The sequence below is a fragment of the Urocitellus parryii genome, chromosome 5 (assembly GCF_045843805.1).
Source record: "Urocitellus parryii isolate mUroPar1 chromosome 5, mUroPar1.hap1, whole genome shotgun sequence".
Lineage (NCBI taxonomy): Eukaryota > Metazoa > Chordata > Mammalia > Rodentia > Sciuridae > Urocitellus > Urocitellus parryii.
Window position 1 is genome coordinate 154,742,926 of NC_135535.1, and position 27,281 is coordinate 154,770,206.

Consider the following 27,281-nt stretch of genomic DNA (forward strand, 5'->3'; position numbering starts at 1 on the left):
TATATCTTCTTCTTCAATTTTAGATGTTATCATATAATGTTTTGAGATTGAATGCCTTAAGATGCAACTGTGAGGAAAGGTCAACACAATTCAGAGAAGCCTTCATAGATCATTAATAATGATGAACCACTACCCAAAGTGCAGAAAAGTGGGAGCAATCTACCCTAGATATAGAAAACAATGGGGCGCACTATATATAGAGAATTTAGAAATAATAATGAAATAAATACATTAACAACCCATTTATTATTATCATCATCCTATACTGGCAATTCTAAATAATGCTAACAATTAGTACCCCTTTCCCTGCTCAAATAGTGGACTATTCATATCTAAGTCCTCTGGCATACTAAGGGTAGTAGCCTAAAACCAATTATGTCAAATATCCAGTTATATGAAATAAATGGAAGTTTTTGTAATTTAAGGAACCTTTATAAGAGTTTTCTGTTGCTTGTAGATGAAATATTCTGAATTGCTGAAGTTGACCACAGAAAGGAACAGACCCAGTAAGCTGCTGGGTCAGGTTAATCCAGCATTAAATGCAAAATCTATGAGCTCCTGCTTTGAGGACTCATGAGGTATTTAGATTCCAGGCCTCCCACAGCTGTAATTATGCAAGCTCTGGCAAATTACAGTTCTTCTTACCATCCAGAGTTTTCCTCCCTTTGCACTATGACTGCATTACCATAGAAAATTGCCTGTACATTGATTATTATGAGTAGGTTGCTTGGCTCATAACCAAAAAGCACCAACTACAAACCAGAATATAGCACTTGACAATTAAATTATTAAAGACTAAATCAATATAAGATATTGCAAAGCCTATACAAAAGAGATAGTAAAGAGACAAAAGTACTCCTAACATAAAATTATTTACAATAATTAAAGTGACAATTTTATCTAAATGATAAATCAATGAGTTTTAGAATAACATACAAAAATGTTCAGTCAAACATTATGTTGAAAAAGGAAAGTAATTTATATAAATGTGTATATATGACATGATAGAAACATTTGAAAATAAAAATATATATGTAGAAAAATGCTGGATGAAAATAAAATCAGATATCATTTGTTGTTATTTTAAAGAGTATTAATATTCTCTCCCATACATTTTCTGTATTTTTAAAAGTTTTAATTTAATTAAAAATACTTAGCATACATTTCTGTTTCATTAATATATCATAAAATAAACTAGATTTCTAGAACTATTGTTCAAGATAAGACAGTGTATATAAAAAAAGTATATGTATAAAAGTCATGAGTTGAACAAATTAGACTGATGTATACTGGAAAATTTTCTAAAATCATAATAGATACTCATGAGAATTTGTATTTCATAAAAGGAGAATATTATCACATTTCAAGAATTATCCTCTCACACATTAAATAAATTAATTATATAATTATATCTATATTTATATGCATCTGTCTATACAAACATATACATAAATACATATATATGTAGTTTATTTTAAAGAGGAGAAGATAACAAAAGACTAAAAATCTTTAATTCTTTCCTGTTACAACAGTACAACCAAAATCTGAGTTTTGCTCCTGAGGCTTTGGCTTTCTGAGAGTGTTTTCACCAACCTGTAGCATCGCATTTTACTCTACCAAGGGACACCCATAGGGGCTTCTTATGGAGTCTCAAGCCCATCTGTCACTGATTTCATCTGATATTAAGACTCTTTTCTTCTATTCTTGAGATTAGCAATATCAAATACCTATACTGGTACTTGAACAGCCACATTACATCTCAAATCAATAAAAGCTTTTCCTGTTAACTTGTATCTTTTCCTGAGTAGAAATAAAAATGATTGTAGGGCTGGAGATGTGGCTCAGCGGTAGCGCGCTCGCCTGGCATGCTTGCGACCCGGGTTCGATCCTCAGCACCACATACCAACAAAGATGTTGTGTCCGCCGAGAACTAAAAAATAAATGTTGAAAAAAATTCTCTCTCTCTCTCTCTCTCTCTCTCTCTCTCTCTCTCTCTCCTCTCTCACTCTCTCTTTAAAAAAAAAAATGATTGTAAAAGAGTGCAGATAGAGAACATCAAAATGTTTTACATGTATTGGGATGGAGGTGATGCTGATTTAGTAAAGACAGGAAAGATCTAAGCTATTTTCTAATACACTTTGTCCATGAATGGGAGTTTCTTTTAAAAACACAGTGTAAATTGTTAAGTCATGAAGCACAAAGCTTGTAATCCCCAATTAGACCACTAATGACACACTTGGTGCTTCTACAGAACTACACTACATTTCCAGAAAGCTCATTAATAAGACTCCTTATATTGCATAAAATTAATTATATTCAGCATTATACAACTTCAAAACATTGACAAGAGTTAATGCATAAATTAAAAGATCAAAAACATACCAGATACAGCAAGGAAGTCATCAATGCTTGTAATGTCATCTACAGCTTCAGTGAGGACATGTATATAGTTCTCCCATGTGTGTTTGTACATTTCCATGGTGTTTTTTACTACTTGACTTTTGGGTCTTGCAGCCAAAGCAAGCGCAGCATTAATAACCTGAATAGATAATATAGAATGCTTACAAAGTGATTTATTTAGAAACAGTTAGTAATGTGCAGATAGCAGTTATTCTTTTTTAATAATTTTACATATATTTATCCTTATCAACAGGGTATAATAAAATTACTTTAATGTGTAATCTCCTCTTTGTTTTTGATAATAGATTAATTTATAATTTAAGAAATATTAAAAGTATCTGTTGAGTGTCCTTATCAAATAACTGTAGGAGATTAAAAGAAAATTGGTGTCTACCTTTAATAAGCTTTTATATTACTCAATGGGAAGGCAACACATAACTAGAACTTAAGTTTTTGTATGATAAATGCCATAAGAACAAACAATGGTCAATAGCCTTTAAAAAAGGAGAGATCATCTTCAACAGGGTGCCAAGAAAAGGCTTTGAGGAAATGTGACATTTTAATGGTGCATTTGGATTCACATCAGACAATTCCTGAATAAACTACATAAAAATCACTAAAGGAGAACTTTTACTTACTAATGGGCTTGTAGGTATTCAACCAGTAGGTATTTCCTCATATTTTCATCCACTTTATATTTCAAATGCATACCAAGTATCTTTCATACATCAAGCACTGTTTTACGTTTTAGAATTAAGGTAATAAAGAAGACACAAGCAAAACTCACCACTTTAATGGAATTAAAAGAAGGTCATCTTAATTCCAGTCAAAGAAGGCCAACAATTTGCAAGTCAAAAAAGTATGATCTTTGAGATAGTTATGAAAACTAATAAGAAAAATAATAGGATAGAAAAGAAGGATGAAAGTGGAATGGTAGAAAGTTTCCAATTTTAGGAAGGCCTTGCATTGAAACAAACACGAGAATAAAATTATTGGCATGAAAGAATTTTGGAACAGAGAAGTTGCCAGATTCAAAGAGGGACAAAAATGTAAAATTCTGTGAGAATAGTAAGCCTGAGTATACAAAAGGAACCAGCAGGCGTTCCTGACTGTCTTGCGTGGGACTGTAGCCTTATTGGAAGACACTGGAGAGTCATGTTGACTTTTGGACAATTTGCTCAGAACTACACTTTAGAAAAATTAATTTCTCAACAAACATGTGAAGCTATTGCAAGAGGTTATGGGGTGAAAAGGAGCCTGAACTGCAATGGTGGAGGTAATGAAAAGGACTTCACAGGACTTCCAACTAATTAAAGGAGGATAAAGATAGGTCAAAGATTATTGCCAGAAATACCATGCAATATTTAAAGACATGAAAATAAAGCCACTGCAGAGCAATAATAGTGGGTTACAAAATATGCTTCATTGATGACATTTTTATATATAAAATGCATGTAAACATGCTGCATGAATATGTACAATAGTTGATGGTTCTCTAGGAGGTGGAATTTCAAGTACTTTGTCTTTCTTTCTTTCTTTCTTTCTTGGTTGTGAATTTGTCAGATTTTCTATGATGAATGTTTAAGTGTAATATTCAGAATAGATAAATGAAGTTATTCTTCAAAAACTGACAATTATGAGAGGAATTAAGATAGTTGAGTAGAGGCAGGCAGCAGGTTTCAACTCCTCTGTGGTTGGATTCCAATCAGTGAAAGATCAGACAGGTAAGTGACAGAGGGAATGCACTGAGACAAAATGTTGAACTGTTCTTTTAACAACTTGGAGGTTCTGGAGCAAGAAATGGGGAAGAATTTGTTAACTCTCACAGGGCAGATTGGGTGGGGGAATAATAAAGAGGGGAGATGTAAAGCTGATAAACTTTTTTCAGAAATAGTGGTAGAAGAGAAAGACCAAGTTGCACTGGGAAGAGAGCGACAAAGCTGACTGGTAACAGAGGAAAACTCTGTTTCTCTCAATTTGCTGGTGGAAAATTTGCCACCACAAGCCATTTTTTTCAGAGACCATGCCTAAATGTGTAGCTCTGGAAAGGATTAAATCTCTATGGCTTAATTTCATCAAGAGGTATAAGCAAATACCATCACAGGGAACACCTTTGAAATATGCCATATGAGTAATATGTATAGTGAGATATCTATGAGCTGAAGGCTGCTGATCTACTTCTCCTCCTTTCTTTTTTTTTAAATTTATTTATTTGGTTTTAGATATACATGACAGAGTATATTTTAACATATTATACACAAATGGAATATAACTTATTCTAATTGAGATTCTTGGGTTGTACATGATTCACTAGTAATGAATTCATTAATGAACATAGATAAATCTGATTCATTCTACTGTCTTTCCTATTCCCATCCCACCTCTCTTCCCTTTATTCCCATTTGTCTAATCCAATGAACTCTTACTCTACCCCCACCCACTTGTCGTGTATTAGCATTCTCCTGTCAGAGATAATTTTCAATATTTGGTTTTCTGGGTTTGGGTTATTTCACTTAGCATGATAGTCTCTGAGCCATCCATTTACCAGCAAGTTATAAATTCATTCTTTTTTATGACTGAGTAATATCCCATTGTGTATACATACCACATTTTATTTATCCATTCATCTATGAGGTTCTCATGTCCTATATAGCTTAATGGTAATTTTACTCATTTTAATACTTATATTTTTAGTCTTCTAGAGTATTACTCCCCTTTTCAACTTTTGGACTAGTAAAATTCTGGGGACCATTTTTATTTAGTTTTTTTTTATGATCTATTAGTAAATGGTTTGTCCTGAGTGAAGGCAGTTGCTGGTGATTATTATCTCTTCTCACTGTAGTGATAGGAATTGATCAGAGCACTGTGATAATGTTGAATGAGCGCTTTGAAATAAAGATACACACCCAGACTGTGCAGCACATGGTAAATAGAAAGTTGTTCACTAAAAAGACTCATTCATAGCAGTAGAAGAGACATCTGTCCCAGCAGATGCACAAATATCAACAGAGAAATTAGAAAACATGAGAAGTCAATGTAATAAGATGTCGCCAAGATTTTGTAACACTCCGAAACTGATTCTATAAACATTAGAGAAAATGCCAGATGAAGAAATCAAAAAGTTGGTTGTTAGAATTATCAAGAAATTAAAAGAAGATCTAAGGAAAGAACTAAGGGAGAAAACACAAGGTATGAAAGAGAATTTCATAAAAGAGAGATGTTAAAAAAGAACCAAACAGAAAACTTGGAAATTAAAAACTCAAGTAATTGACTCCCCTAAAACCAAACCAAACCAAACAAACACAAAAACCCAGTCTAGTCTTATAAACAGATCAGATTAATCAGAATAAACAGTGTCAGGGCTCAAAGACAAGGTGCAGGAATTAGAACAGCCATTATATAAAAGAAGGAAAAAAAAAAGAAACTATGAACAGAATATACAAGAACTCTGGGATGACAACTCAAAGGCAAAACTTAACACTTACAGGTCTTTTGGAGGAAGAAGAGATATAGACTAATGGCACAGAAAACCTATTCAGTGAAAAAATAGCAGAAAACATCTGAGTCTTGGATATGAGATGGACATGCAGGTTCCAGAGCCATTCAGAACTCCAAACAGGACCATTTTAACTACTCCATGATGTAGTTAAAATGCCAAAAATTCAGAATAAAGAAAAAAAAATAAAATGCAAGGGAGAAGTACCAATCACTTATAAAGCTATTATTTTTTTTTAAAAAAACCCTATAAATAATTAGAAGGAATACCAGTAGAACAGAAAAAGGGAAACAAAAGGTGAGAGGATGAGAGAGAAAGAAGACGTCATAGGTACATAATTGGGCAAATTATATTCCAAGCTTTATGATTATGTCAAAATGAACCCAAAATGTTATGTATAACAATACTGCATTAATACAAAAAAGAATAACAAAAGTCTTCCCAACAAAAACTCTAAAAGCCATGACAACATGGAATGATGTATTTAAGTCCTAAAAGAAAATAACAGCAAACCTTGATTACTATATCCAACAAAGCTATCCTTCAGAATCGAGGAACAAATAAAAAACTACAGTCTTTTTAACTACAAGAATTCATGACCATTAAGCTAGCTTTACAAAGGATCCGTAACAGAATCCTATACACAGAAAAGAAAGATTAAAAGTAACAAAGAAAGCATGGAAAAGAGCAAATCACATTAGAAAAATAAATAAGCTAAATAAGCAAATGATCATTATAAATGTTTCAAACATTAGAAATAAAATAAAATGGCAGGAAATAATACATAGCTCTTTATAATAACAGTGAATATAAAGTGGTCTTAATTCTCCCTTTGAAAGATAGAGCCTAGCAGATGAGATTTTTTTTGAATACTCAATTGTATTTTGTCAGTAAGAAATGCACCTCACAAAGACATTCAGAGATTGAAAGTAAAAGGGTGAAAAGTGATATTCTATGCTAATGAAATGAAAAACAAGCAGGAAGCAATCTTTAAACCAGTTTTTCTTCAGAAGAGACAAAGAAGGACATTACATATGGGTAAAAGGAAAAATATCTAACAAAAGATATGATTATAAATATTTAAAGTGTGAATTACATGACATGAACATTACTTGATAAAAATAGGACTGAATGACTTCAATACAACCACTTTCACTAAGAGCTGCTCTACCCAAAAGATCAACAGACCCATCAGATTTAGACTTGACTATAAATCAATTGGACGTAATTAACATGTATGAAACATTTTATCCACAACAACTGAATACATTTTCTTTTCAGTTACTCATGAAATTTTCTCCAAAATTGATATTTTACAACAGAAAGAAAATCTTGGCAGATAAAAAGAAAAAGAGTGAAATGATCTCTCTTTTCAGAGTATACTACAGTGAAACTAAAAATCAACAACAAGAAAATCTGTAGGAACTATAGAAATACCTGGGGATGTATTTACTTCATAAAAATATTTTATTGTTGCATTCTAATTATACATAATAGTGGGATTCATTATGCCATATTCATAAATGCACATAATTTGATCAATCTCATTTCTCACACCTTTTCTTTTCCTTCCCTCCTGTCTCTCCAAATCTGCTTGCTCTACTCTAAGAGATCCTTTCTATAAACATAGAGCATTCACTGTGGGATATTTGTACATGGACACAGCATAATTTGGGAGATTTTACTCTGCATTGCTGCTCCATGCCCTCCCTTATGAGTCTAGCTTATTTCACTTACTATGATGCTCTTCAATTCTATCTATTTACCTACAAATGACATAATCTCTTTATTCTTAGTGACTGAGTAAAACTCTGTTGTTTACATGTACCACATTTTCTTTATTCAGCTGTTGACAGACAATTAAGCTGGCTCTAAAACTTGGCTATTGTGAACCACACTGCCAATAACTATTGATATGAATGTTTCATTACAGTATGCTGATTTTAAATCTTTTCCACAAATACCAAGGAGTGGGGAAAGTAGGGCCATAAGGTGGTTCCTTTCCTATTCATTTGAGGAAACTCCATACTGCTTTCCACAGTGGTTATACCAATTTACAGTTCCACCAACACTGTATAAATATACCATGTCCCCAACATCCTTGCCAGAAATTATTGTTATTTGTGTTTTTGATGATTGCCACTCTAACTGGAATGAGATGAAATGTCACTGTAATTTTGATTTGCATTTCCCTGATTGCTGAGGATGTTGAACATTTTCTCATGTGTTTGTTGGCCATTTGGATATCTTCTTTTTGAGAAAAGTCTATATTGATTTTTTGCCCCTTTATTGATTGGATTGTTAGTTTTTCTGGTGTTGAGTTTTTTTGAGTTCTTTAGATGGTCTAAACATTAATTTCCTGTCAGAAGAATAGTTGGAAAATATATTTTCTCTCATTCTGTAGGCCTTTTCTTCATGCTTTTGATTTTTTTTTTATTTTGCTGTGCAGAATCTTTTTAAATTTGATGTCATCCCACTTATTGATCCTTGGTTTTACTTCTTGAGATTTACTTCTTGAACCTGTGCTGATATGGAAGATTGTTGACCCTATGTTTTCTTCTATTAGTTGAAGTGTTTTTGGTATAATTCATAGTTGTTTGGTCCATTTTGAGTTGATTTTTGTGCAGGGTGAGATAGGAATCTAGTTTCATTCTTCTGAAATATATAGATATACAGTTTTACTAGCACCATTTATTAAAGAAGCTCTATTTTCTCCAATGTAAGTTTTTGGCATGTTTATCAAGAACCAGATGATGGTAGTTGTATGATTTGTCTCTGTATCTTCTATTATGTTCTTGTGGTTTATATGTCTGATTTTATGCAAGTACCATGCTGTCTTTCTTACTATGGCTCTGTAGAATAATTTGAAATCAGATATCCTAATGTCTCCAGAATTACTTATTTTGTTCAGGATTGCTTTAGCTATTCTGGGTGTTTTTTCCTCCCATACAAATTTTAAGATTGTTTTTCTCATTATTTGAAGAATGTATTTGGTATTTTGATGGGAATTGCACTAAATCTATATAATACTTTTGTCCATTTGGCTATTTGACAATATTATATCAGTGAACATGGGAAGTCTTTGCATCTTCTAAGTTCTACTCTGATTTCTTTCTTTAGTGTTCTATATTGTTCATTGTAGAGATTTTTCACCTCCTTGTTTATATTTATTCCCAAGTTTGTGTGTATCCCCTGCCCTCAGGCTATTGAAAATGAAATAACCAAGTTATCTTGATTTCTTTTTCAGATAACCCATTATTGGAATATAGAAAAACCACTGATTTTTGTGCTGATTTGTATCCTGCAACTTTTACTAGATTTGTTCATCAGCTATATAATATATAGAACTCAAAAAACCTCAACACTAAAAAAACCCAGATAATCTAATCAATAAATAGAAAATATGAAGTAAATAAATGCTTCTCAAAAGAAGTACAAATGGCCAATAACTATATGAAACAAGTTAAAAATCTTTAGCCATCAGGGAAATACAAATGAAATCTAGAATGAGATTTCATCTCATTCTAGTTAGAATGGTAATCATCAAGAATATAAATAACAAATGCTGGCAAAGATGCCAGGAAAAAAGAACACTTATACATTGCTGGTGGAAATGAAAATTAGTGTAGCCACTATGGAAATCAGTATGTAGGTTCCTCAAAAAGCTAAAAATAGAACTATCATGTGATCCATGTATACCACTACTTGGTATTTATCTTAAACAATTTAAGTCAACATCCCTTGAAGAATCATGTATACTTATGTATATTTCAACAGAATTTTCAATAGCTAAGTTACGGAATCAATCTAGTGTTCATCAACAGAAGAATGGATAAAGCAAATGTGGTGCATATACATAATGGAGTTTTATTCAGCCATAAAGAAGAAAAAAATTCATGTCATTTACAGAAAAATGGAAGAAACTTGAGAGAGTATTATGTTAAGCAAAATAACCAGATTCAGAAAGTCAGGGGTCATGTTTTTCTGTTACATGTGAAAGCTACAGAGGAAAAAACAGGGGAAAAGGGGACACAATGAAAGTAGAAGGAAGAACATTAGGGTAGAGAGAGAGGATTAGGGTAAGGCAAGAATGAAGGGTGGGGAGTTCAGGAAAGTAAAATTGATCATATTGTGTATTTACATATATGGGAATATGCCACAATGAAATCTACCATTCTGTATAATTTATATGCACTGATGGAAAAAAAAAAAGAGCATTAATAGTTAACCAGTCATTTTAGTGGTTTATCTATACTAAGCATCTTAATAAAATAGTGGGATATCTATCTCCCTTTTGGAGACAGGTTTTCATTTCATTGAATATGTGGGGAGAGTGATGTGCAGGACATTAACAACCCTAAGAAAGGCATTTTTTATGAATCTTTAGGCTCCCTAAACAGTTCAGTTACTTTACCAACATCACTGATGTGGATATTGCCTTTTCAATTTCCATGCAGTAAATTATATTAAAATGGCATTAATTACATGACATATTTTTAATAATGTGACTTATCATATGTGTTTTTAGTTAGTATATTCATAGTAAAATCAGCAATAGATACCAAAAAGAATGATTAGTAAAGATTTTCTAAGTGTAATAAGGAGAATGATTACAGTATTGTTCAAAGGGGGCAGATCAGAGAGTTAAAGTCAGTCAGGGTCATAGAAGCCAATTGATGCAGGTGATTTATCAACTTTTCTATAAACAGAAATTGATTTAGAAGTGACTTTTTGCTTTCCATAAAAATACAAAGTGAAATCAGAGATGTGCAACTTGGAACTCATAAATTTTCTATGTACATTTATGAATATACCATAGTGAATCTTCACATCATCTACAATCATAAGACTGGGATAAAAATTAGAATAAAATGTACTCTGTGTGTATAAAAATGTCAAAATATGCTCTACTGTCTTGTATAAGTAAAAAAGGACAAATAAAAAACAAAATATATATGTTTATATTTTTTTAAAAAGTGTTACTCATTTACCAGTTACTTGATCATTCATTGAAGCAAATTGTTTATCAATAATACATCAGATTCTTTTATGGACAATAGTGGCATCTCAATGAAAACTATGTCATCACCGTTTATTAAAATAGCCCATAAGAAATTCAGACCAAATCCAAGCAATTGCAACTTCCCAATGGTTCTAACGTTAGCCTATATCAGAATCACCCAAAGGACTTGTAACAACCTAGAGCCACACCCCTGGAGTTTCTGGTTCAGTTGATCTTGGGTGGGCCTGACAATTTGTGTTTCTAAGCTCTCAGGTGATATTGATGCTGGTGGGCTGGGGACTGTACTCAGGACCACTGTGATGTACAATGAAAAGTGCTGTAATGCAGGGCCACCACAGGGTGTCTTATAACACATGCAAGAGTCACTATGCTTCATGTCATAAGGAAAGATGTCCCAAAGGACAGAAAAAAAAAATAGAAATTAGTAGAACAAGTGGCAATTTCTTTTTAGGAAGAGAAAATAACATGTGTAAACAACTAGCAACAAGATAGAGTCTAATACTACCTCCTAGAGAATGTTAAACAGAAAAAATATTGTAATGGAGTTGGAAGACAATGAAAAGAGGAAGGAGAGAATATACCTTCAGAAAGTACCAAGATAAAGGAAAGATAAAAGAAATAATCATTAAAGAAAAAGATAGAAAATTAAGGTATTAAAAGGTCCCAAGAAGGCTGGGTCTGTGGCTCAGCAGCAGAGCACTTGCCCATTATGTGTGAAGCACTGGGTTTGATCCTTAGCACTACATAAAAATAAACCAATAAAATAAAGGCATTCTGTCCATCTACAACTATAATTTTTTTTAAAAAAGGTTACAAGATAAAGATTTTTATTATTAATTAATTTTAATGGGTACATTATAATTATATATAATAATGGGAGAAATTGTGACATATTTTCATGTGAGAAAAATCTTTTCAAAAAGTCAAGTGCTAAAAGAGAGTCAAGAATAAAGAGGACTTGCCAGATGCACTGGCACATCCTGTAATCCCAAAGACTTGGGAGGCTGAAGCAGGAGGATCACAAGTTCAAGGCCAGAGTCAGCAAGTTTGATGCTAGCCTAGGCAATTTAGGAAGGCCCTGATTTAAAGTAAAAGATAAAATAAAAGTTCAGTGGTAAAGCTCCCCTGAGTTCAATTCCTAGTAACAAAAAACAAACATATAAATAAGAAGATCTAAAAATAGCTTTTGATTTGGAAATGAAATGTGATTTGACTTGGCATAGGTATAACAGAATGTTAGACATAAGATTAAGATTCCACCAAACGCAATGGCAACTATAAAATGAAGCCTTTTTCTGTTCAGTGATCTAAGGGCTGCACCTTAAGTCCTTTTCTTTCAACAAATTATTTGAAGTAGATAAAGGGAGAAATTAGTTGCTTAAAAAATATTATGTTGATATTCTCTTATTTCTTTTTCATGAAAGAGGAACACATTAAATTTTAAGGAAACACACACTAGCTTTACAAATAAGTACTGTGCAGTATTCCTTGATTTCAGCTTTAGAGTTTTATTGACCTATTAACTTACAATGTACCTTTGTGTACACTACAAAAGCTCTGGTCCCTGGTGTTTCATTGTTCCTACAATTGGACAACTGCGTACACATGTGGTTATGCTGAAATTATGCCTTCACAGTGAGGCATACTTTTAAAGTACTGGTGCAGAACCCTCAGTGGGGATATGGAGTCATAATATAAGACAGGCTGTAATTTATAAGAACATTTTCAGTTGTGCTGCTGATCCAATTTGTCTGATTCAACACTACATCCTACGAGAAAGCTTTATCCTACTTGACTCTTCTGATATTTAGTATAAATCTAAAAGCAGACGCAATTTAGAAGATGCACTAATGCTCTTTAAGGCCAAAGAAATCATCCCAATGTCACACTTCAAACATATTAGCTATATAACTAGAGAAAAAAAATGACCCTTCTTAAATCTTCAAACATAACTAAAGATTTTTAAAAATGATTTGTCTTGCTTTCTGAAGCGATTTAGTTTCTTTAGGTTATGGTTGAGTACATGTTCAAATCACCCTAGACCCTGATAACTATTCGCTCAGTTAGTTCACATTTAACAGTGCACTAAAATTCAGGCTCTTATTATGTCTTAACCTGACTGTTTTAAGAGCCTTATAAATGGTGCCAAGTCATTCTCCTTACTACAAACACATTTCTTTCTCAAATGAAGAAGTGATAATGGTTCCCCCATCCCCTGTTAACAACTTTAGATAAAATCTTAGTTGACTAAAGAAAATCCAAATTCCTTGTCAGTAAAAAACTCCACTGGTTTATCCCAACCTACAGGCCACCATGCTTTATAATACCCTTCATTTTGGCATGTATTCCAGACACACTGTCTAAAACACTGATCATACACAATCCATTTTCTGTTACTACTGAATTTGGCTTGTGCCCTTGGTCTATTCCTCCCCATCTGAGGAAACAATTTTTTATCATGGAAACATCATCAAACACTGTCAAGTCTATGTCATTCCCCAAACTCAGTAACCTGAAGTGTCTTCTCCTTAGTGCTTTAAAAGTACCTTGTTCATGTAACTAAATAATATTTACCCTATTGTATAGTTGTTCCTATACATGTCTCCTCCTAGAGCTCCTTCATAGGAGGGACTATGTCTTACTCGTTTTTGCTCCTTGGTATACTAAGCATGTTAATTATATCTAGCTTCATAACTCTCCCTAACCTATTATTCTGCTCATAACTCACACTGAGAGGGTAGCCACAAAGACCCAGATTTAATATCATTATCGTCTCCTTCAAAACTGTCCAGGTCTTTGGCAGGGACCTAATTCGAGAAGAGTTTGGCTAGAAATTAATTGGTCATGAGGCATGGTGCAAAAGGTTGAGCTGCTTTAATCTCTCTGGAAATTTTAAACAGACTATATAGATAAACCACCAGTTAGCAAGGGAGCTTATAGCTGAAAACATGTACAGGAGAGAAGTCATCTCGTAAAATCAGAACCAGAGGGGGCTGATAGAGTGAAGAGCTGAGGGAATTAGAGCATGTCAAACCTCTAACCAAAGTTATGACATCCAGAGAAAAAGGAAAACAGAGTAAATCAGGCCACTGGATGGCAAGAGAAAAATGGAGAAACTATGTTCAGATTCAAATGCACCAAAAGAGAGGAAAAAACACTCAGAGAACAAAATAATAATAATAATAATAATTGGGAATTGACTTTTGGGGGAGCATTCAATTTAGGTTTAAAAAATCTGCAGAAATAACACCACCAATAATAATGAATACTAACACTCCAAGTCCATGCATGCTTTATGTCAGGTGCTGTCCAAGCACTTTCTACATATGTTGACTTAATTTTTACAACACAATGAGGTAGGTGCTCTCATTGTCCTCATTTTTAAACAATGGCACACAGTTATTAAGGAAAGGTTGTTCCCCTGACCGAGATAGAATGCATGCTCCTAATGACCATTCTATATTACTATGCTCTTTAGTAACACTATGATGATTTATGATGCCACATGTATGTCTAAAATCCTCAAAACAAAAAGGGCTTCACAGAAGAAAACATTGCAATGCTGGTTTAAAGAGAAAAAAAATGGTGTGAAGAGAAAAAAAGTGTATATGTGTGTGTGTGTGTGTGTGCGCGCACGCGTGCGTGCGCGCATGCACACATACACATGTGTACGCACATTAAAAAGTATATGGCATAAAACTCACTTTTCTAACCATCTATAAGTGTAAAATTCAGTGGCATTAAGTACATTCACATTTTTCTGTAAGCCTTATCATCTTTATCAACTATTCATTTCCTGAACATTTTTATCCTTTGAGGAAAAAATTCTGTGCCCATTAAATAATAACTTCCCATTCCTTCTGTCCCTGATACTCAGAAACCTCTAATATACTTCCTTTCTCTATGATTTTGAATACTCTAGGTACCTCATATAAGTGGAACTATATAAGACTTGTTTTTTTGTGTCTGATTTATTTCACTTTGCATAAGTTTTTTAAGGTTCATTCAAGTGTCATGCATCAAAATTCTATTACTTTGTAAGGCTAAATAATATTATACATGTCACATTTTGTTTATCTACTCATTGGTCAATGGACATTTGAGTTGTTTCCATCTTTTGACTATTGTAACTAATGCTATTATGAACATCAGTGGACACGTGTCAGTTCAACCCCGAACTTCCAATTATTTGGCATATATACTCAGAAGTGGAATTGCTATATTATCTGATAATTTAAAATTTAACTTTGTGTAATATCACTTTATTATTTGCTACAGTGACTGCCCTGTAGAAAATTTTATATTCCACCTACAATTCACTCGTGATCCTGTTTCTCCATATCTTGTCCAACACTTGTTATTTTTAATATTAAATCAAATAAATTATTTTTGCTGCATCCTACACTCATTTGCCTGGGGAAACTCTCAAAAGTCTAAACTAGGAATGGGATATTCAGAATTTTTAAACCATCTCAGGTTGTCTCTTTTTTTCTGTAGGTATCAGAAGCTTGCATTTTAGACTTCTGTTTTCTAAGATCCTGAAAGAAGTCCTAGAAATGTGTTTTTGTGATCATTTTTCCTAATAAAATTTTCTACACATATTTAGAGATCTAACTAAAGGAGAAGTTGAAGATACATTTAGTTTGGGTTTATTGAAAATTTTCAGAGTGTTTTCAGTAACTTCCCTGTATGTCACTCACTCTATTTATATCCTTGGTGCTGACATTAAATGATGGAACCCTTTCCTCTCCTAATTATATCTGCTCTCCTTCCTCAATCCCCTTCAGACAAACAACTATGCATCCAAAAAAAAATTATCTCATGTTACAAAACAAATTGTTATTTTAGACATGATCAATAGTGAAAAGAGAGAAGAGAAAAAGAAACTGGGCACAGTGGTGCATTCTTCTAAACCAAGTCACTCAGGAGGCTGAGACAGGAGGATTGAAAATAAAGACCAGCTTCAACAATTTAGCAAGATCCTATCTCAAAATGTCAAAATGAAACATAAAAAGGACTACGAATGTAGCTCAGTGGTAGTGTTCCTTGATTATCCCCAGTCCTACAAAAAGAGAGGGAGAGAAGACAGAAAGGAAGATAAAAAAGATAAAAAGGAAGGAAAGAGGGAAAGAAAAGAAGATTCATAGGGGTATGTCCAACAGATAATTTGTATAAATATTATGTCATTTGCGGGGGGGAGATTATAATATTTGGATATTTGTAAGCATTTAAAATTAGTACTACTTAACAGGACGCAACATGGCGGCGGGCGCGGAGAGATCAAGTCTCTGACCTCTTCAGCTGTGCAGGCATAGGGAGTTGTAAACAGCCTAAATCTGTTTGCTCAGGATCACTAAGCAATGCTGAGCTGACGTGGATCTGGGGTGATCAATCTGGACCTCTCAGAACACACACTGAGCCCGGATCGGCTGAATTCAAGCTCCCATTCGCCTGATTCCCGCAGACAAACAGCTGTGACTCAGCACTAATCCATCCGGCTGAAACAACTGGTCAGCCCTTCTGATCCTACGGAGGTAATGGCAACCGAGCCTTCATAGGTAGTGGCCACAGGTTTCAAACGGGGCTTGGGAGAGACAGTAAGGACCCACCCATTGCATTTGTCACCCGGCAAAGGGAAAGGAACTGTCGCCATTTGCAAGAGATACCACCATGGCAGAGAACTGACGTCATCAGACTGCGGCAGAGGAGATAACTTCATTGAATCCTGCGGCTACAGGTGTGTAATCCCCTAGCCTTCCCTCTCCACACATAGGGGAAACCTTAAGGGCCCCTCCCAGCTCTCCCGTGAGCACGGTAGCCAGACCGAGGGAATTAGAGGTGGCGAGGGACCCGCGGCACGGAACTACCACTCCCACCAGAGCTGACAGCTGAGGTCTCGTGCACCAGCTACCGGGGCGTGGCTACCGGAGGGCAAGTAAAATTTGCTGAGGATTCTCAGCCCTGAGCTCCACAAACTTAGGGTCTGAGGGACAGGCAATCTGGGAGAGTGTGCCCAATCGTCCATGAAAACAGGGCTCCCGGGAGCAGCAGACCTGGCGTGTACCCAGTATTGTGGTGAGCGGCACCCGTGAGAGGGGCCTGGCTAGAGGAAAAGTGGGGAAGTGACTAGACACAAGAGGAGGCCCTAGGCACTCAGGATTGGAGACTCGCCAAGTCTGGGAGGAGGAGCTGCTGCACAGTGATTGGTTCCCGCGTATTGACAGGAGAAACTTGGCCTGGTGGGCACAGCGCCACCTACTGGAAGAGAAGTTAATCAAACTCTAAGACTGCATTTATTAGTGTTTTTTTTTTTCTTTTTTCTTTTCTCTCTTTTTTTTTTTTGATTTTGATTTGGGGTTTTCTTTCATTTCATTTTTCTTTCTTGTTTTTTAAATTTTTTTTTTTACAATTAAAAAAAAATTTTTTTTCTTCCAATTTTAATTTTAATTTTTGTTTTATTCTTTTTTTTATAAATTTTTTTCTTTTTCTTTTTTTATTTCCTATTTTTTTCTTCTTTTGTCTTTTCATTTCTTTTCAATTATCTTATCCCCCCTTCCTTGAATTCTACCTGCTTACTCTCATTCTCTTTAGTGACTTCTTCCCTTCTAATACCTTTCCTCCCAAGCATCAAATAAATTTATAGGAGTAAACAGTAACTCAGCAGTCAAACAGAACAAGAAGTAACATGAGCAGCTTCAAAAAGCAAGGAAGAAAAGGAGTACAAACAATGCAGGACAGCCTAAATATTCAGGAGGACCTAGAGTCATCGGAAAAATGTTCATATAAAGAACTCAAGGAACACCTTAGACAGATGGAATGGAACCTTAAAGAGGATACGAGACAGCAAATTCAAGCAGCAAAAGAACACATTGAGAATGAGTTACATAAACAGATAAAAGAAGAAGTTAAGCATCTTTATCAGGAGATAGAGATTATAAAAAATAATCAAACAATAATTCTAGAAATGAAGGAAACGATAAACCAAATTAAAAACTCAATTGAGAGTATCACTAACAGAGTGGAGCAAGTAGAAGCCAGAACGTCAGATACTGAAGACAAAATATATCATCTTGAAAAGAGTCTAGCCAACTCAGAAAGGCTGGTAAAAAATCACGAGAAAAACATCCAAGAGTTATGGGATAACATAAAAAAATCAAATTTACGAGTCATCGGGATAGAAGAAGGTACAGAGATTCAAACCAAGGGAATGAGTAACCTGCTGAATGAAATAATTACAGAAAACTTTCCAGAAATAAAAAAGGAAACAGATATACAAATTGAAGATACATTCAGGACACCGAGCACACAAAATCACAGCAGACCAACGCCAAGACACATTGTTATGAAGATATCCAATATACAGAACAAAGAGAAAATATTAAAAGCTACAAGAGAAAAGAGACAGATTACATTCAGGGGTAAACCAATAAGATTAACAACAGATTTTTCATCACAGACACTGAAAGCAAGAAGGTCATGGAACAATGTATTTCAAACACTGAAAGACAATGGATGCCAACCAAGAATTCTGTATCCAGCAAAATTAAGCTTCAGGTATGACAACGAAATAAAAATCTTTCATGATAAACAAAAGTTAAAAGAATTTGCAGCCAGAAAACCAGCATTGCAAAGCATTTTGAGCAAAACACTACACGAGGAAGAAATGAAAAACAATAACCAAAACCATCAGAGGGAAGTGCCTCGGTAAAGACAGAGGGTGAGGGGAAAGATAATCATGGAGAAACAAACTAAATTTTTTAAAAAAAGGATAAATAATCAAACATGGATGGAAGTACAAACCATATATCAATAGTAACTCTGAATGTTAATGGCTTAAACTCTCCAATAAAGCGACATAGGCTGGTATCATGGATTAAAAAAACAAATCCAATAATATGCTGCCTCCAGGAGACACATCTGATTGGAAAAGACATACACAGGCTGAAGGTGAAAGGATGGGAAAAAATATACCACGCACACGGTCCTCGTAAGCAAGCCGGGGTGGCCATCCTCATATCGAATAAAATCGACTTCAAGACTAAGTTAATCAAAAGGGATAAAGAAGGACACTATATACTGTTAAAAGGAACCATTCACCAACAAGACATAACAATTATCAATATTTATACACCAAATAATGGTGCTGCGATATTCATAAAACAAATTCTCCTCAAGTTCAGGAATCAAATAGACGAAAACACAATAATTATGGGTGACTTCAACACACCTCTCTCACCATTGGACAGATCCTCCAAACAAAAGTTGAATAAAGAAACTATAGAACTCAATACCACAATCAATAACCTAGACTTAACTGACATATATAGAATATATCAACCATCATCAAATGGATATACTTTTTTCTCAGCAGCACATGGATCCGTCTCAAAAATAGACCATATATTATGCCATAGGGCAACCCTCAGTAAATATAAAGGGGTGGAGATAATACCATGCATTTTATCTGATCATAATGGAATGAAACTGGAAATCAATGATAAAAGAAGGAAGGAAAAATCCTTCATCACATGGAAAATGAACAATATGTTACTGAATGATCAATGGGTTACAGAAGACATAAAGGAGGAAATCAAAAAATTCTTAGAGATAAATGAAAATACAGACACAACATATCGGAATCTATGGGACACAATGAAAGCAGTTTTAAGAGGAAAATTCATCGCCTGGTGGTCATTCCTCAAAAAAAGAAAAAACCAACAAATAAATGAGCTCCCACTTCATCTCAAAGCCCTAGAAAAGGAAGAGCAAAACAACAGCAAATGTAGCAGAAGGCAAGAAATAATTAAAATCAGAGCGGAAATCAATGAAATTGAAACAAAAGAAACTATTGAAAAAATTAACAAAACTAAAAGTTGGTTCTTCGAAAAAATAAATAAGATCAACAGACCTTTAGCCATGCTAACGAAGAGAAGAAGAGAGAAAACTCAAATTACTAACATACGGGATGAAAAAGGCAATATCACAACAGATGCTACAGAAATACAGAAGACAATTAGAAATTATTTTGAAAACCTATATTCCAATAAAATAGAAGATAGTAAAGACATCGATAAATTTCTTAAGTCATATGATTTGCCCAGACTGAGTCAGGAGGATACACACAATTTGAACAGACCAATATCAATGGATGAAATTGAAGAAGCCATCAAAAGACTACCAACCAAGAAAAGCCCAGGACCAGATGGGTATAGAGCGGAGTTTTACAAAACCTTTAAAGAAGAATTAATACCAATACTTTTCAAGTTATTTCAGGAAATAGAAAAAGAGGGAGCTCTTCCCAATTCATTCTATGAGGCCAACATCACCCTGATTCCGAAACCAGACAAAGACACCTCAAAGAAAGAAAAATACAGACCAATATCTCTAATGAACCTAGATGCAAAAATCCTCAATAAAATTCTGGCAAATCGAATACAAAAACACATCAAAAGAATTGTGCACCATGATCAAGTAGGATTCATCCCTGGGATGCAAGGATGGTTCAATATACGTAAATCAATAAATATTATTCACCACATCAATAGACTTAAAGATAAGAACCATATGATCGTCTCGATAGACGCAGAGAAAGCATTCGACAAAGTACAGCACCCCTTTATGTTCAAAACATTAGAAAAACTAGGGATAACAGGAACTTACCTTGACATTGTAAAAGCTATCTATGCTAAGCCTCAGGCTAGCATCATTCTGAATGGACAAAAGTTAAAGGCATTCCCTCTAAAATCTGGAACAAGACAGGGATGCCCTCTATCACCACTTCTATTCAATATAGTTCTCGAAACACTGGCCAGAGCAATTAGACAGACAAAGGAAATTAAAGGCATAACAATAGGAAAAGAAGAACTTAAATTATCATTATTTGCAGATGACATGATTCTATACCTAGAAGACCCAAAAGGATCTACAAAGAAACTATTAGAACTAATAAATGAATTCAGCAAAGTGGCAGGATATAAAATCAACACGCACAAATCAAAGGCATTTCTGTATATCAGCGACAAAACTTCTGAAACGCAAATGAGGAAAAACACTCCATTCACAATATCCTCAAAAAAAATAAAATACTTGGGAATCAACCTAACAAAAGAGGTGAAAGATTTATACAATGAAAACTACAGAACCCTAAAGAGAGAAGTAGAAGAAGACCTTAGAAGATGGAAAAATATACCCTGTTCATGGATAGGCCGAACTAACATTATCAAAATGGCGATATTACCAAAAGTTCTCTATAGGTTTAATGCAATGCCAATCAAAATCCCAAAGGCATTTCTTGAAGAAATAGATAAAGCAATCATGAAATTCATATGGAAAAATAAAAGACCCAGAATAGCAAAAGCAATTCTAAGCAGGAAGTGTGAATCAGGCGGTATAGAGATACCAGATTTCAAACTATATTACAGAGCAATAGTGACCAAAACAGCATGGTACTGGTACCAAAACAGGCAGGTGGACCAATGGTATAGAATAGAGGACACAGAGACTAATCCACAAAGTTACAACTATCTTATATTTGATAAAGGGGCTAAAAGCATGCAATGGAGGAAGGATAGCATCTTCAACAAATGGTGTTGGGAAAACTGGAAATCCATATGCAACAAAATGAAACTGAATCCCTTTCTCTCGCCATGCACAAAAGTTAACTCAAAATGGGTCAAGGACCTTGATATCAAATCAGAGACTCTTTGCCTGATAGAAGAAAAAGTTGGCTATGATTTACATATTGTGGGGTCGGGCTCCAAATTCCTTAATGGGACACCCATAGCACAAGAGTTAATAACAAGAATCAATAAATGGGACTTACTTAAACTAAAAAGTTTTTTCTCAGCAAGAGAAACAATAAGAGAGGTAAATAGGGAGCCTACATCCTGGGAACAAATTTTTACTCCTCACACTTCAGATAGAGCCCTAATATCCAGAGTATACAAAGAACTCAAAAAATTAGACAATAAAATAACAAATAACCCAATCAACAAATGGGCCAAGGACCTGAACAGACACTTCTCAGAGGAGGATATACAATCAATCAACAAGTACATGAAAAAATGCTCACCATCTCTAGCAGTCAGAGAAATGCAAATCAAAACCACCCTAAGATACCATCTCACTCCAGTAAGATTGGCAGCCACTATGAAGTCAAACAACAACAAGTGCTGGTGAGGATGTGGAGAAAAGGGTACTCTTGTACATTGCTGGTGGGACTGCAAATTGGTGCGGCCAATTTGGAAAGCAGTTTGGAGATTCCTGGGAAAGCTGGGAATGGAACCACCATTTGACCCTGCTATTGCCCTTCTCGGACTATTCCCTGAAGACCTTAAAAGAGCATGCTACAGGGATGCTGCCACATCGATGTTTATAGCAGCACAATTCACAATAGCTAGACTGTGGAACCAACCCAGATGCCCTTCAATAGATGAATGGATAAAAAAAATGTGGCATCTATACACAATGGAGTACTATGCAGCAATAAAAAATGACAAAATCATAGAATTTGCAGGGAAATGGATGGCACTAGAGCAGATTATGCTTAGTGAAGCTAGTCAATCCCTAAAAAACAAATACCAAATGCCTTCTTTGATATAATGAGAGCAACTATGAACAGAGCAGGGAGGAAGAGCAGGAAGAAAAGATTAACATTAAACAGAGACATGAGATGGGAGGGAAAGGGAGAGAAAAGGGAAATTGCATGGAAATGAAGGGAGACCCTCATTGCTATACAATATTACATATAAGAGGTTGTGAGTGGAATGGGAAAATTAACAAGGAGAGAAATGAATTACAATAGATGGGGTAGAGAGAGAAGATGGGAGGGGAGGGGAGGGGGGATAGTAGGGGATAGGAAAAGTAGCAGAATACAACAATTACTAATTGGGCATTATGTAAAATTGTGGATGTGTAACCGACGTGATTCTGCAATCTGCATTTGGGGTAAAATTGGGAGTTCATAACCCACTTCAATCTAATGTATGAAATATGATATGTCATGAGCTTTGTAATGTTGTGAACAACCAATAAAAAAAAAATAAAATAAATAAATAAATAAATAAATAAATAAAATTAGTACTACTTTATTATTTACTTGTGTGTTTTAAGTGAATATTCTTTTTTTTTTTTCTTAAAGAAGCCCCTCAAAATTCTTTAAGCTTTAAGCCCCAACACAAACTGGCCTGCTACAACCAGTGTATTTTTCATACAAAGGTACGTATCTTTGAATGATAAAATGAATACAGATATCTCTGCAGAATTTTATCTGAACGCTGCCTTGATAACAAGGTGATAACTTTGTTTCCTTGAAAACAGAAGCACCAGATTAAAAAAGGCTTTGTAAATGTTCTACAATATTTAATACTTTGCAGAGACAAACAACTCCTATTCCTCTACCTTCCTTTTAGTGTGACATTGATTTTCTTCAAAGTATTTCTATTTTACTTTTGAAATATGGTTGATATGGAAGAATGCAGTGGTCAAAAGAACAGCATTATTGAGAATCTGAAGTTTACCAGCATGTTTTCTAAGTATAGGACTTGCAGAAACATTTTTCATCTCTACTGAGGAAATTCCCATTAGTATCACCAGTTTGCAGATGTGATAGTGGAGATAGAAGGAGATTGAATAATTTGCCCAAAGTTATAGAAGGAACCCAAATTGGAAATCAAGAGGCTTAGGTTAGAGTTTTATTCTGCCTCAGGCTGATTGTATGCACATAAGAATCATATTAATTCCTCCAGGATTTATTTTCCCAAAAGTTTAAGATAGTTGTACATTGTAAAGGAAGTGAGGAGCACTATTTGAATTAGCCGATATCTGTGAAGTTCTTTCAGATTCTAACATTTAATACTATCATCCAATGCATACACTTCTCATGAACGATTTCTAAAAAAACAATTACTTAAAAAGTGATAATAAATCTACATAATTTAATTTTTCCCAGAGATAGTTCAATATTGGCATTGATACAAATAATCTTAAAAATTTAGTTAATATAACAAAAGCACTTTGTGGATTAAAAAGATGAATTATGTGTAGTACCTTGAGGTCTGATTACCTCAGTGTCACGGCATGTAGAGGAAATTAAAATAACTAGATATATGATGCCTCAAATATATCTAAGCTTGTATGTGAGGTGAATTTATACATCATCTGCTTCAATTGGTAACACCATAATAATTTTAAAATTCTAGTAACCACAGTAATGATATCAATTCCAGTGTTTCAGGTCTGTGCATCCTTTGCTCAGTTGTTTAAGCAGTATTCTACTACCAAATATTTTTCACTTTCTAGGCTGGTTTTCTCATATTTCTTCAGTTTTTATAAGATTGTCTGTTTTGTCTTCTTTCATATAATATTTCATCTGTGGGAAATCATCCTTATATTTTAAATTAAAGGATGCAATATTTCTCACCATGAATCTTCATCATCACAACTTTATGATAAATGATGAAAGCATCTCAGAGGTGGGGAGGAAATGGTTATGCAGAAATACAACTTGCCAAGGAATCCGGGTTTATAGACAATTAATGTGATCTCATTCAACTTTGGCCTTGCAACCTTAAAATCTCCTTTCTCCATGAAGGGATGACCCTGGAATGATAGGATTACTCACACTGAAACTTCCACAAGGTTTAACTAATCTTTTGTTGCACACATAATAAAATAAAATAAAATGAACTATTGTAAGAGTTAAAATTACATTTTAAAAAGGGAAGAGGCAAAACTTATTTTGGGGAGCATATGGCTTTCTTTGAAAGCACATTCCAGTATAAATTTTCATATTTCAAGATCTATACTATTGGAGAAAAGGATACAAATTTGGTCTAGCACTCTTTAGATTGTGAAAAATGTAGTAACTAGGAAAAATAATGCTCCCCAGAAGTTCTGGAAAAGGCAACATACCCACATTCAAAAATTAAACTATTTATTTTCTTCTCAGTTATACTAAGCATTAAGATTGGGCAACTTATTAAATAAAGCAAGTAAATGATGAGGAAAATAACATCAAATTAATTGTTTGGCATAATATAACAAAAATGTCAATAAGTATGTTTTGAAGACAAATGAAAATGGAATTTTGTTCAAATCCCACATTTTAACTTAGCTGTATTACTTGTCAGTCCTCAGTGATTATACACAAGTTTACTTTTTGAGTCTCAACTTCCTAATACATAATGGTCATAAAATGCATATTACAAAGGTTGTGGACAGAATTAAATTAGACTGGCTAAATAAAGTAACTAATATTCACCTAGCACAGAGTTAGACGCTGCAAGGACTATCTGTATTGATGGCTTATGAAAAAAGCACAAGAATGCTTCAAGAATTTAAAAAAAGACTATTTTCACACATATATATGCACAGAATATACAATTTTGTTAGGCTCAATACTCATTTTCATATTCTAATTAGAAAAAAGTCTCTTTGTTAAATAGAAATTTAATGAAAACTCAATACACAAAAACACTAAAATAAAAAAGCCCTAAAAATAAAAACATTCTGAAACCAATAGTGCATATTAAAACTTAACACAATATGTAATATTTTCCAATGATGATTAAACAGACAATAGTTTTTTTTTTTTTTAATCGGGGATTGAACTCAGGAGTACTCAACCACTGAGCCACTTCACCAGTCCTATTTTGTATTTTATTTAGAAATAGGGTCTCACTGAGTTGTTTGGTGCCTTGATAAATTGCTGAAGCTGGCTTTGAACTTGCGATCCTCCTGCCTCAGCTTCCTGAGCCACTGGGATTACGGGCGTGCACTACCATGCCTAGCCTGAGATTTTTTGGCTCCATTATAATTTTCCACTCAAATACTTAATAAGCTTAGAATTGTAGTGGAAAAAATTTCTACTATCTTCCAAATCATTTGAGTTTAAGCAGTGAAATTAAAAATGAATTTGTTATCATTACCAAAAACATTTTTAAAAACAGAAATTTTATTTCAGAAACATAAACAAATTTTCCTGTATGTACCATTCAATTTCACATAAAATAAAGGCAAAATGCAAGCTATTCACTTATTGCAAAAATGTGTTTTATAATAAAAGTTTGGCAAAATTAAAAAGAAAATAATTGCAAAGTCTGAATGCTATAGATTAGACATTTTCTCCATAGATTTGGATTTTCTGAAAATTAAACTTTGATTTTAGTACTACAAAGATTTCATGTAATATTAAAAAATTTAACTTTCTTAACTATCAAAAGAATATTTGCTATGTGCCTATTATTTATCTAATGTAGAAAACATAAAACATAAAAAACTCTGAAAATATTTTAAGATTCTAATGAAGGAAAGTTATACACAAATATTTAATAAAGGACAAGGATATGAAATATTAATTTTAAGCAATAATATCCTGAGTAGCAAAAGCACATTTAAAAGAGAGTTTAATTTGGGTTGGAATAGGAATTGATCTCTTTCTTTCTCTCCCCCCCCCCATCTCTGCCTTTTTTTCCATTAAATATTAAACATTTTTATTCCAAAATAAAAATAAAAAAGAAAAAGAAAAAGTAGGAATGGGGCTGTGGCTCAGCAGTTGCATACTTGTCTGGCATGAGTGAGGCACTGGGCTCAAATCTCAGCACCACATGTAAATAAATAAAATAAAGGTCTATCAACAACTACAAAAAAAAAGATAAAAAAAAAACAAGCAATAGACTGGGAGAAAATATAAGTAAAACAGATATCCAATACCTTGTATTTGCTCTTTTTTTATTTGCTTTTTTTAAATATAGGGGACACTACAGTGTATTTTGACACCCTCTATTACTGTTCTTATTCTCTCTCTTTCTTTCCCTCCCTCTAATGTGTTCTTAGAAAACATTCTTTAAAGTGCTTGACCTAGTAGTCTGACTTCTAAGACATTTCTGTCCATCACCACAACCTTATCCTATGCTCTAATTCTCTTCCACTGCAACAATTATGGCTTTAATTCTGCTCCTATCTATTCTCTACCAAGCAATATTTCCAAATTGCTATTTCCATGAGAACTCAATCTCCCCTTTGATAATAGGGTAAAAGCAAAAGGACTTAATTTAGCTGAAACCCTTGAAATACCTGTCCCTGCTTTTTCTTCCACCATTATGTCCCTTCAGTCACCCTCACGTTCTCCTCTTCTTTGCCTAGGACATTCATTTATGCTGTTTCTTCTATATCTAATTATCTGTGAGAGCTCACCTTAGACATTATCTCTCAGGGCAGTTTTATCAAATTTAAGTCAGGTTCAATAATTTTGTACTCTTATGAAATAACAGCCCTTCCCTTTTGAGTATCCATCTCACTGTGTACTGAGAGAGTTGTGAGTATGATGATCTGATTAATATCTGATCCTTACTTTCTAAGTGA

The 27,281-nt window shown here is 34.1% G+C and overlaps 1 protein-coding gene across 1 annotated transcript in view; it reads right to left on the reverse strand.

Moving 5' to 3' along the window:
* Positions 1-27,281, reverse strand: part of Ctnna3 (catenin alpha 3) — a 1,674,700-nt gene that overhangs the window by 534,031 nt on the left and 1,113,388 nt on the right. The window contains exon 11 of the mRNA XM_026394645.2: positions 2,383-2,539. Within this exon, the coding sequence (XP_026250430.2) occupies positions 2,383-2,539 (157 nt within the window). The remainder of the gene's footprint in view (positions 1-2,382; positions 2,540-27,281) is intronic.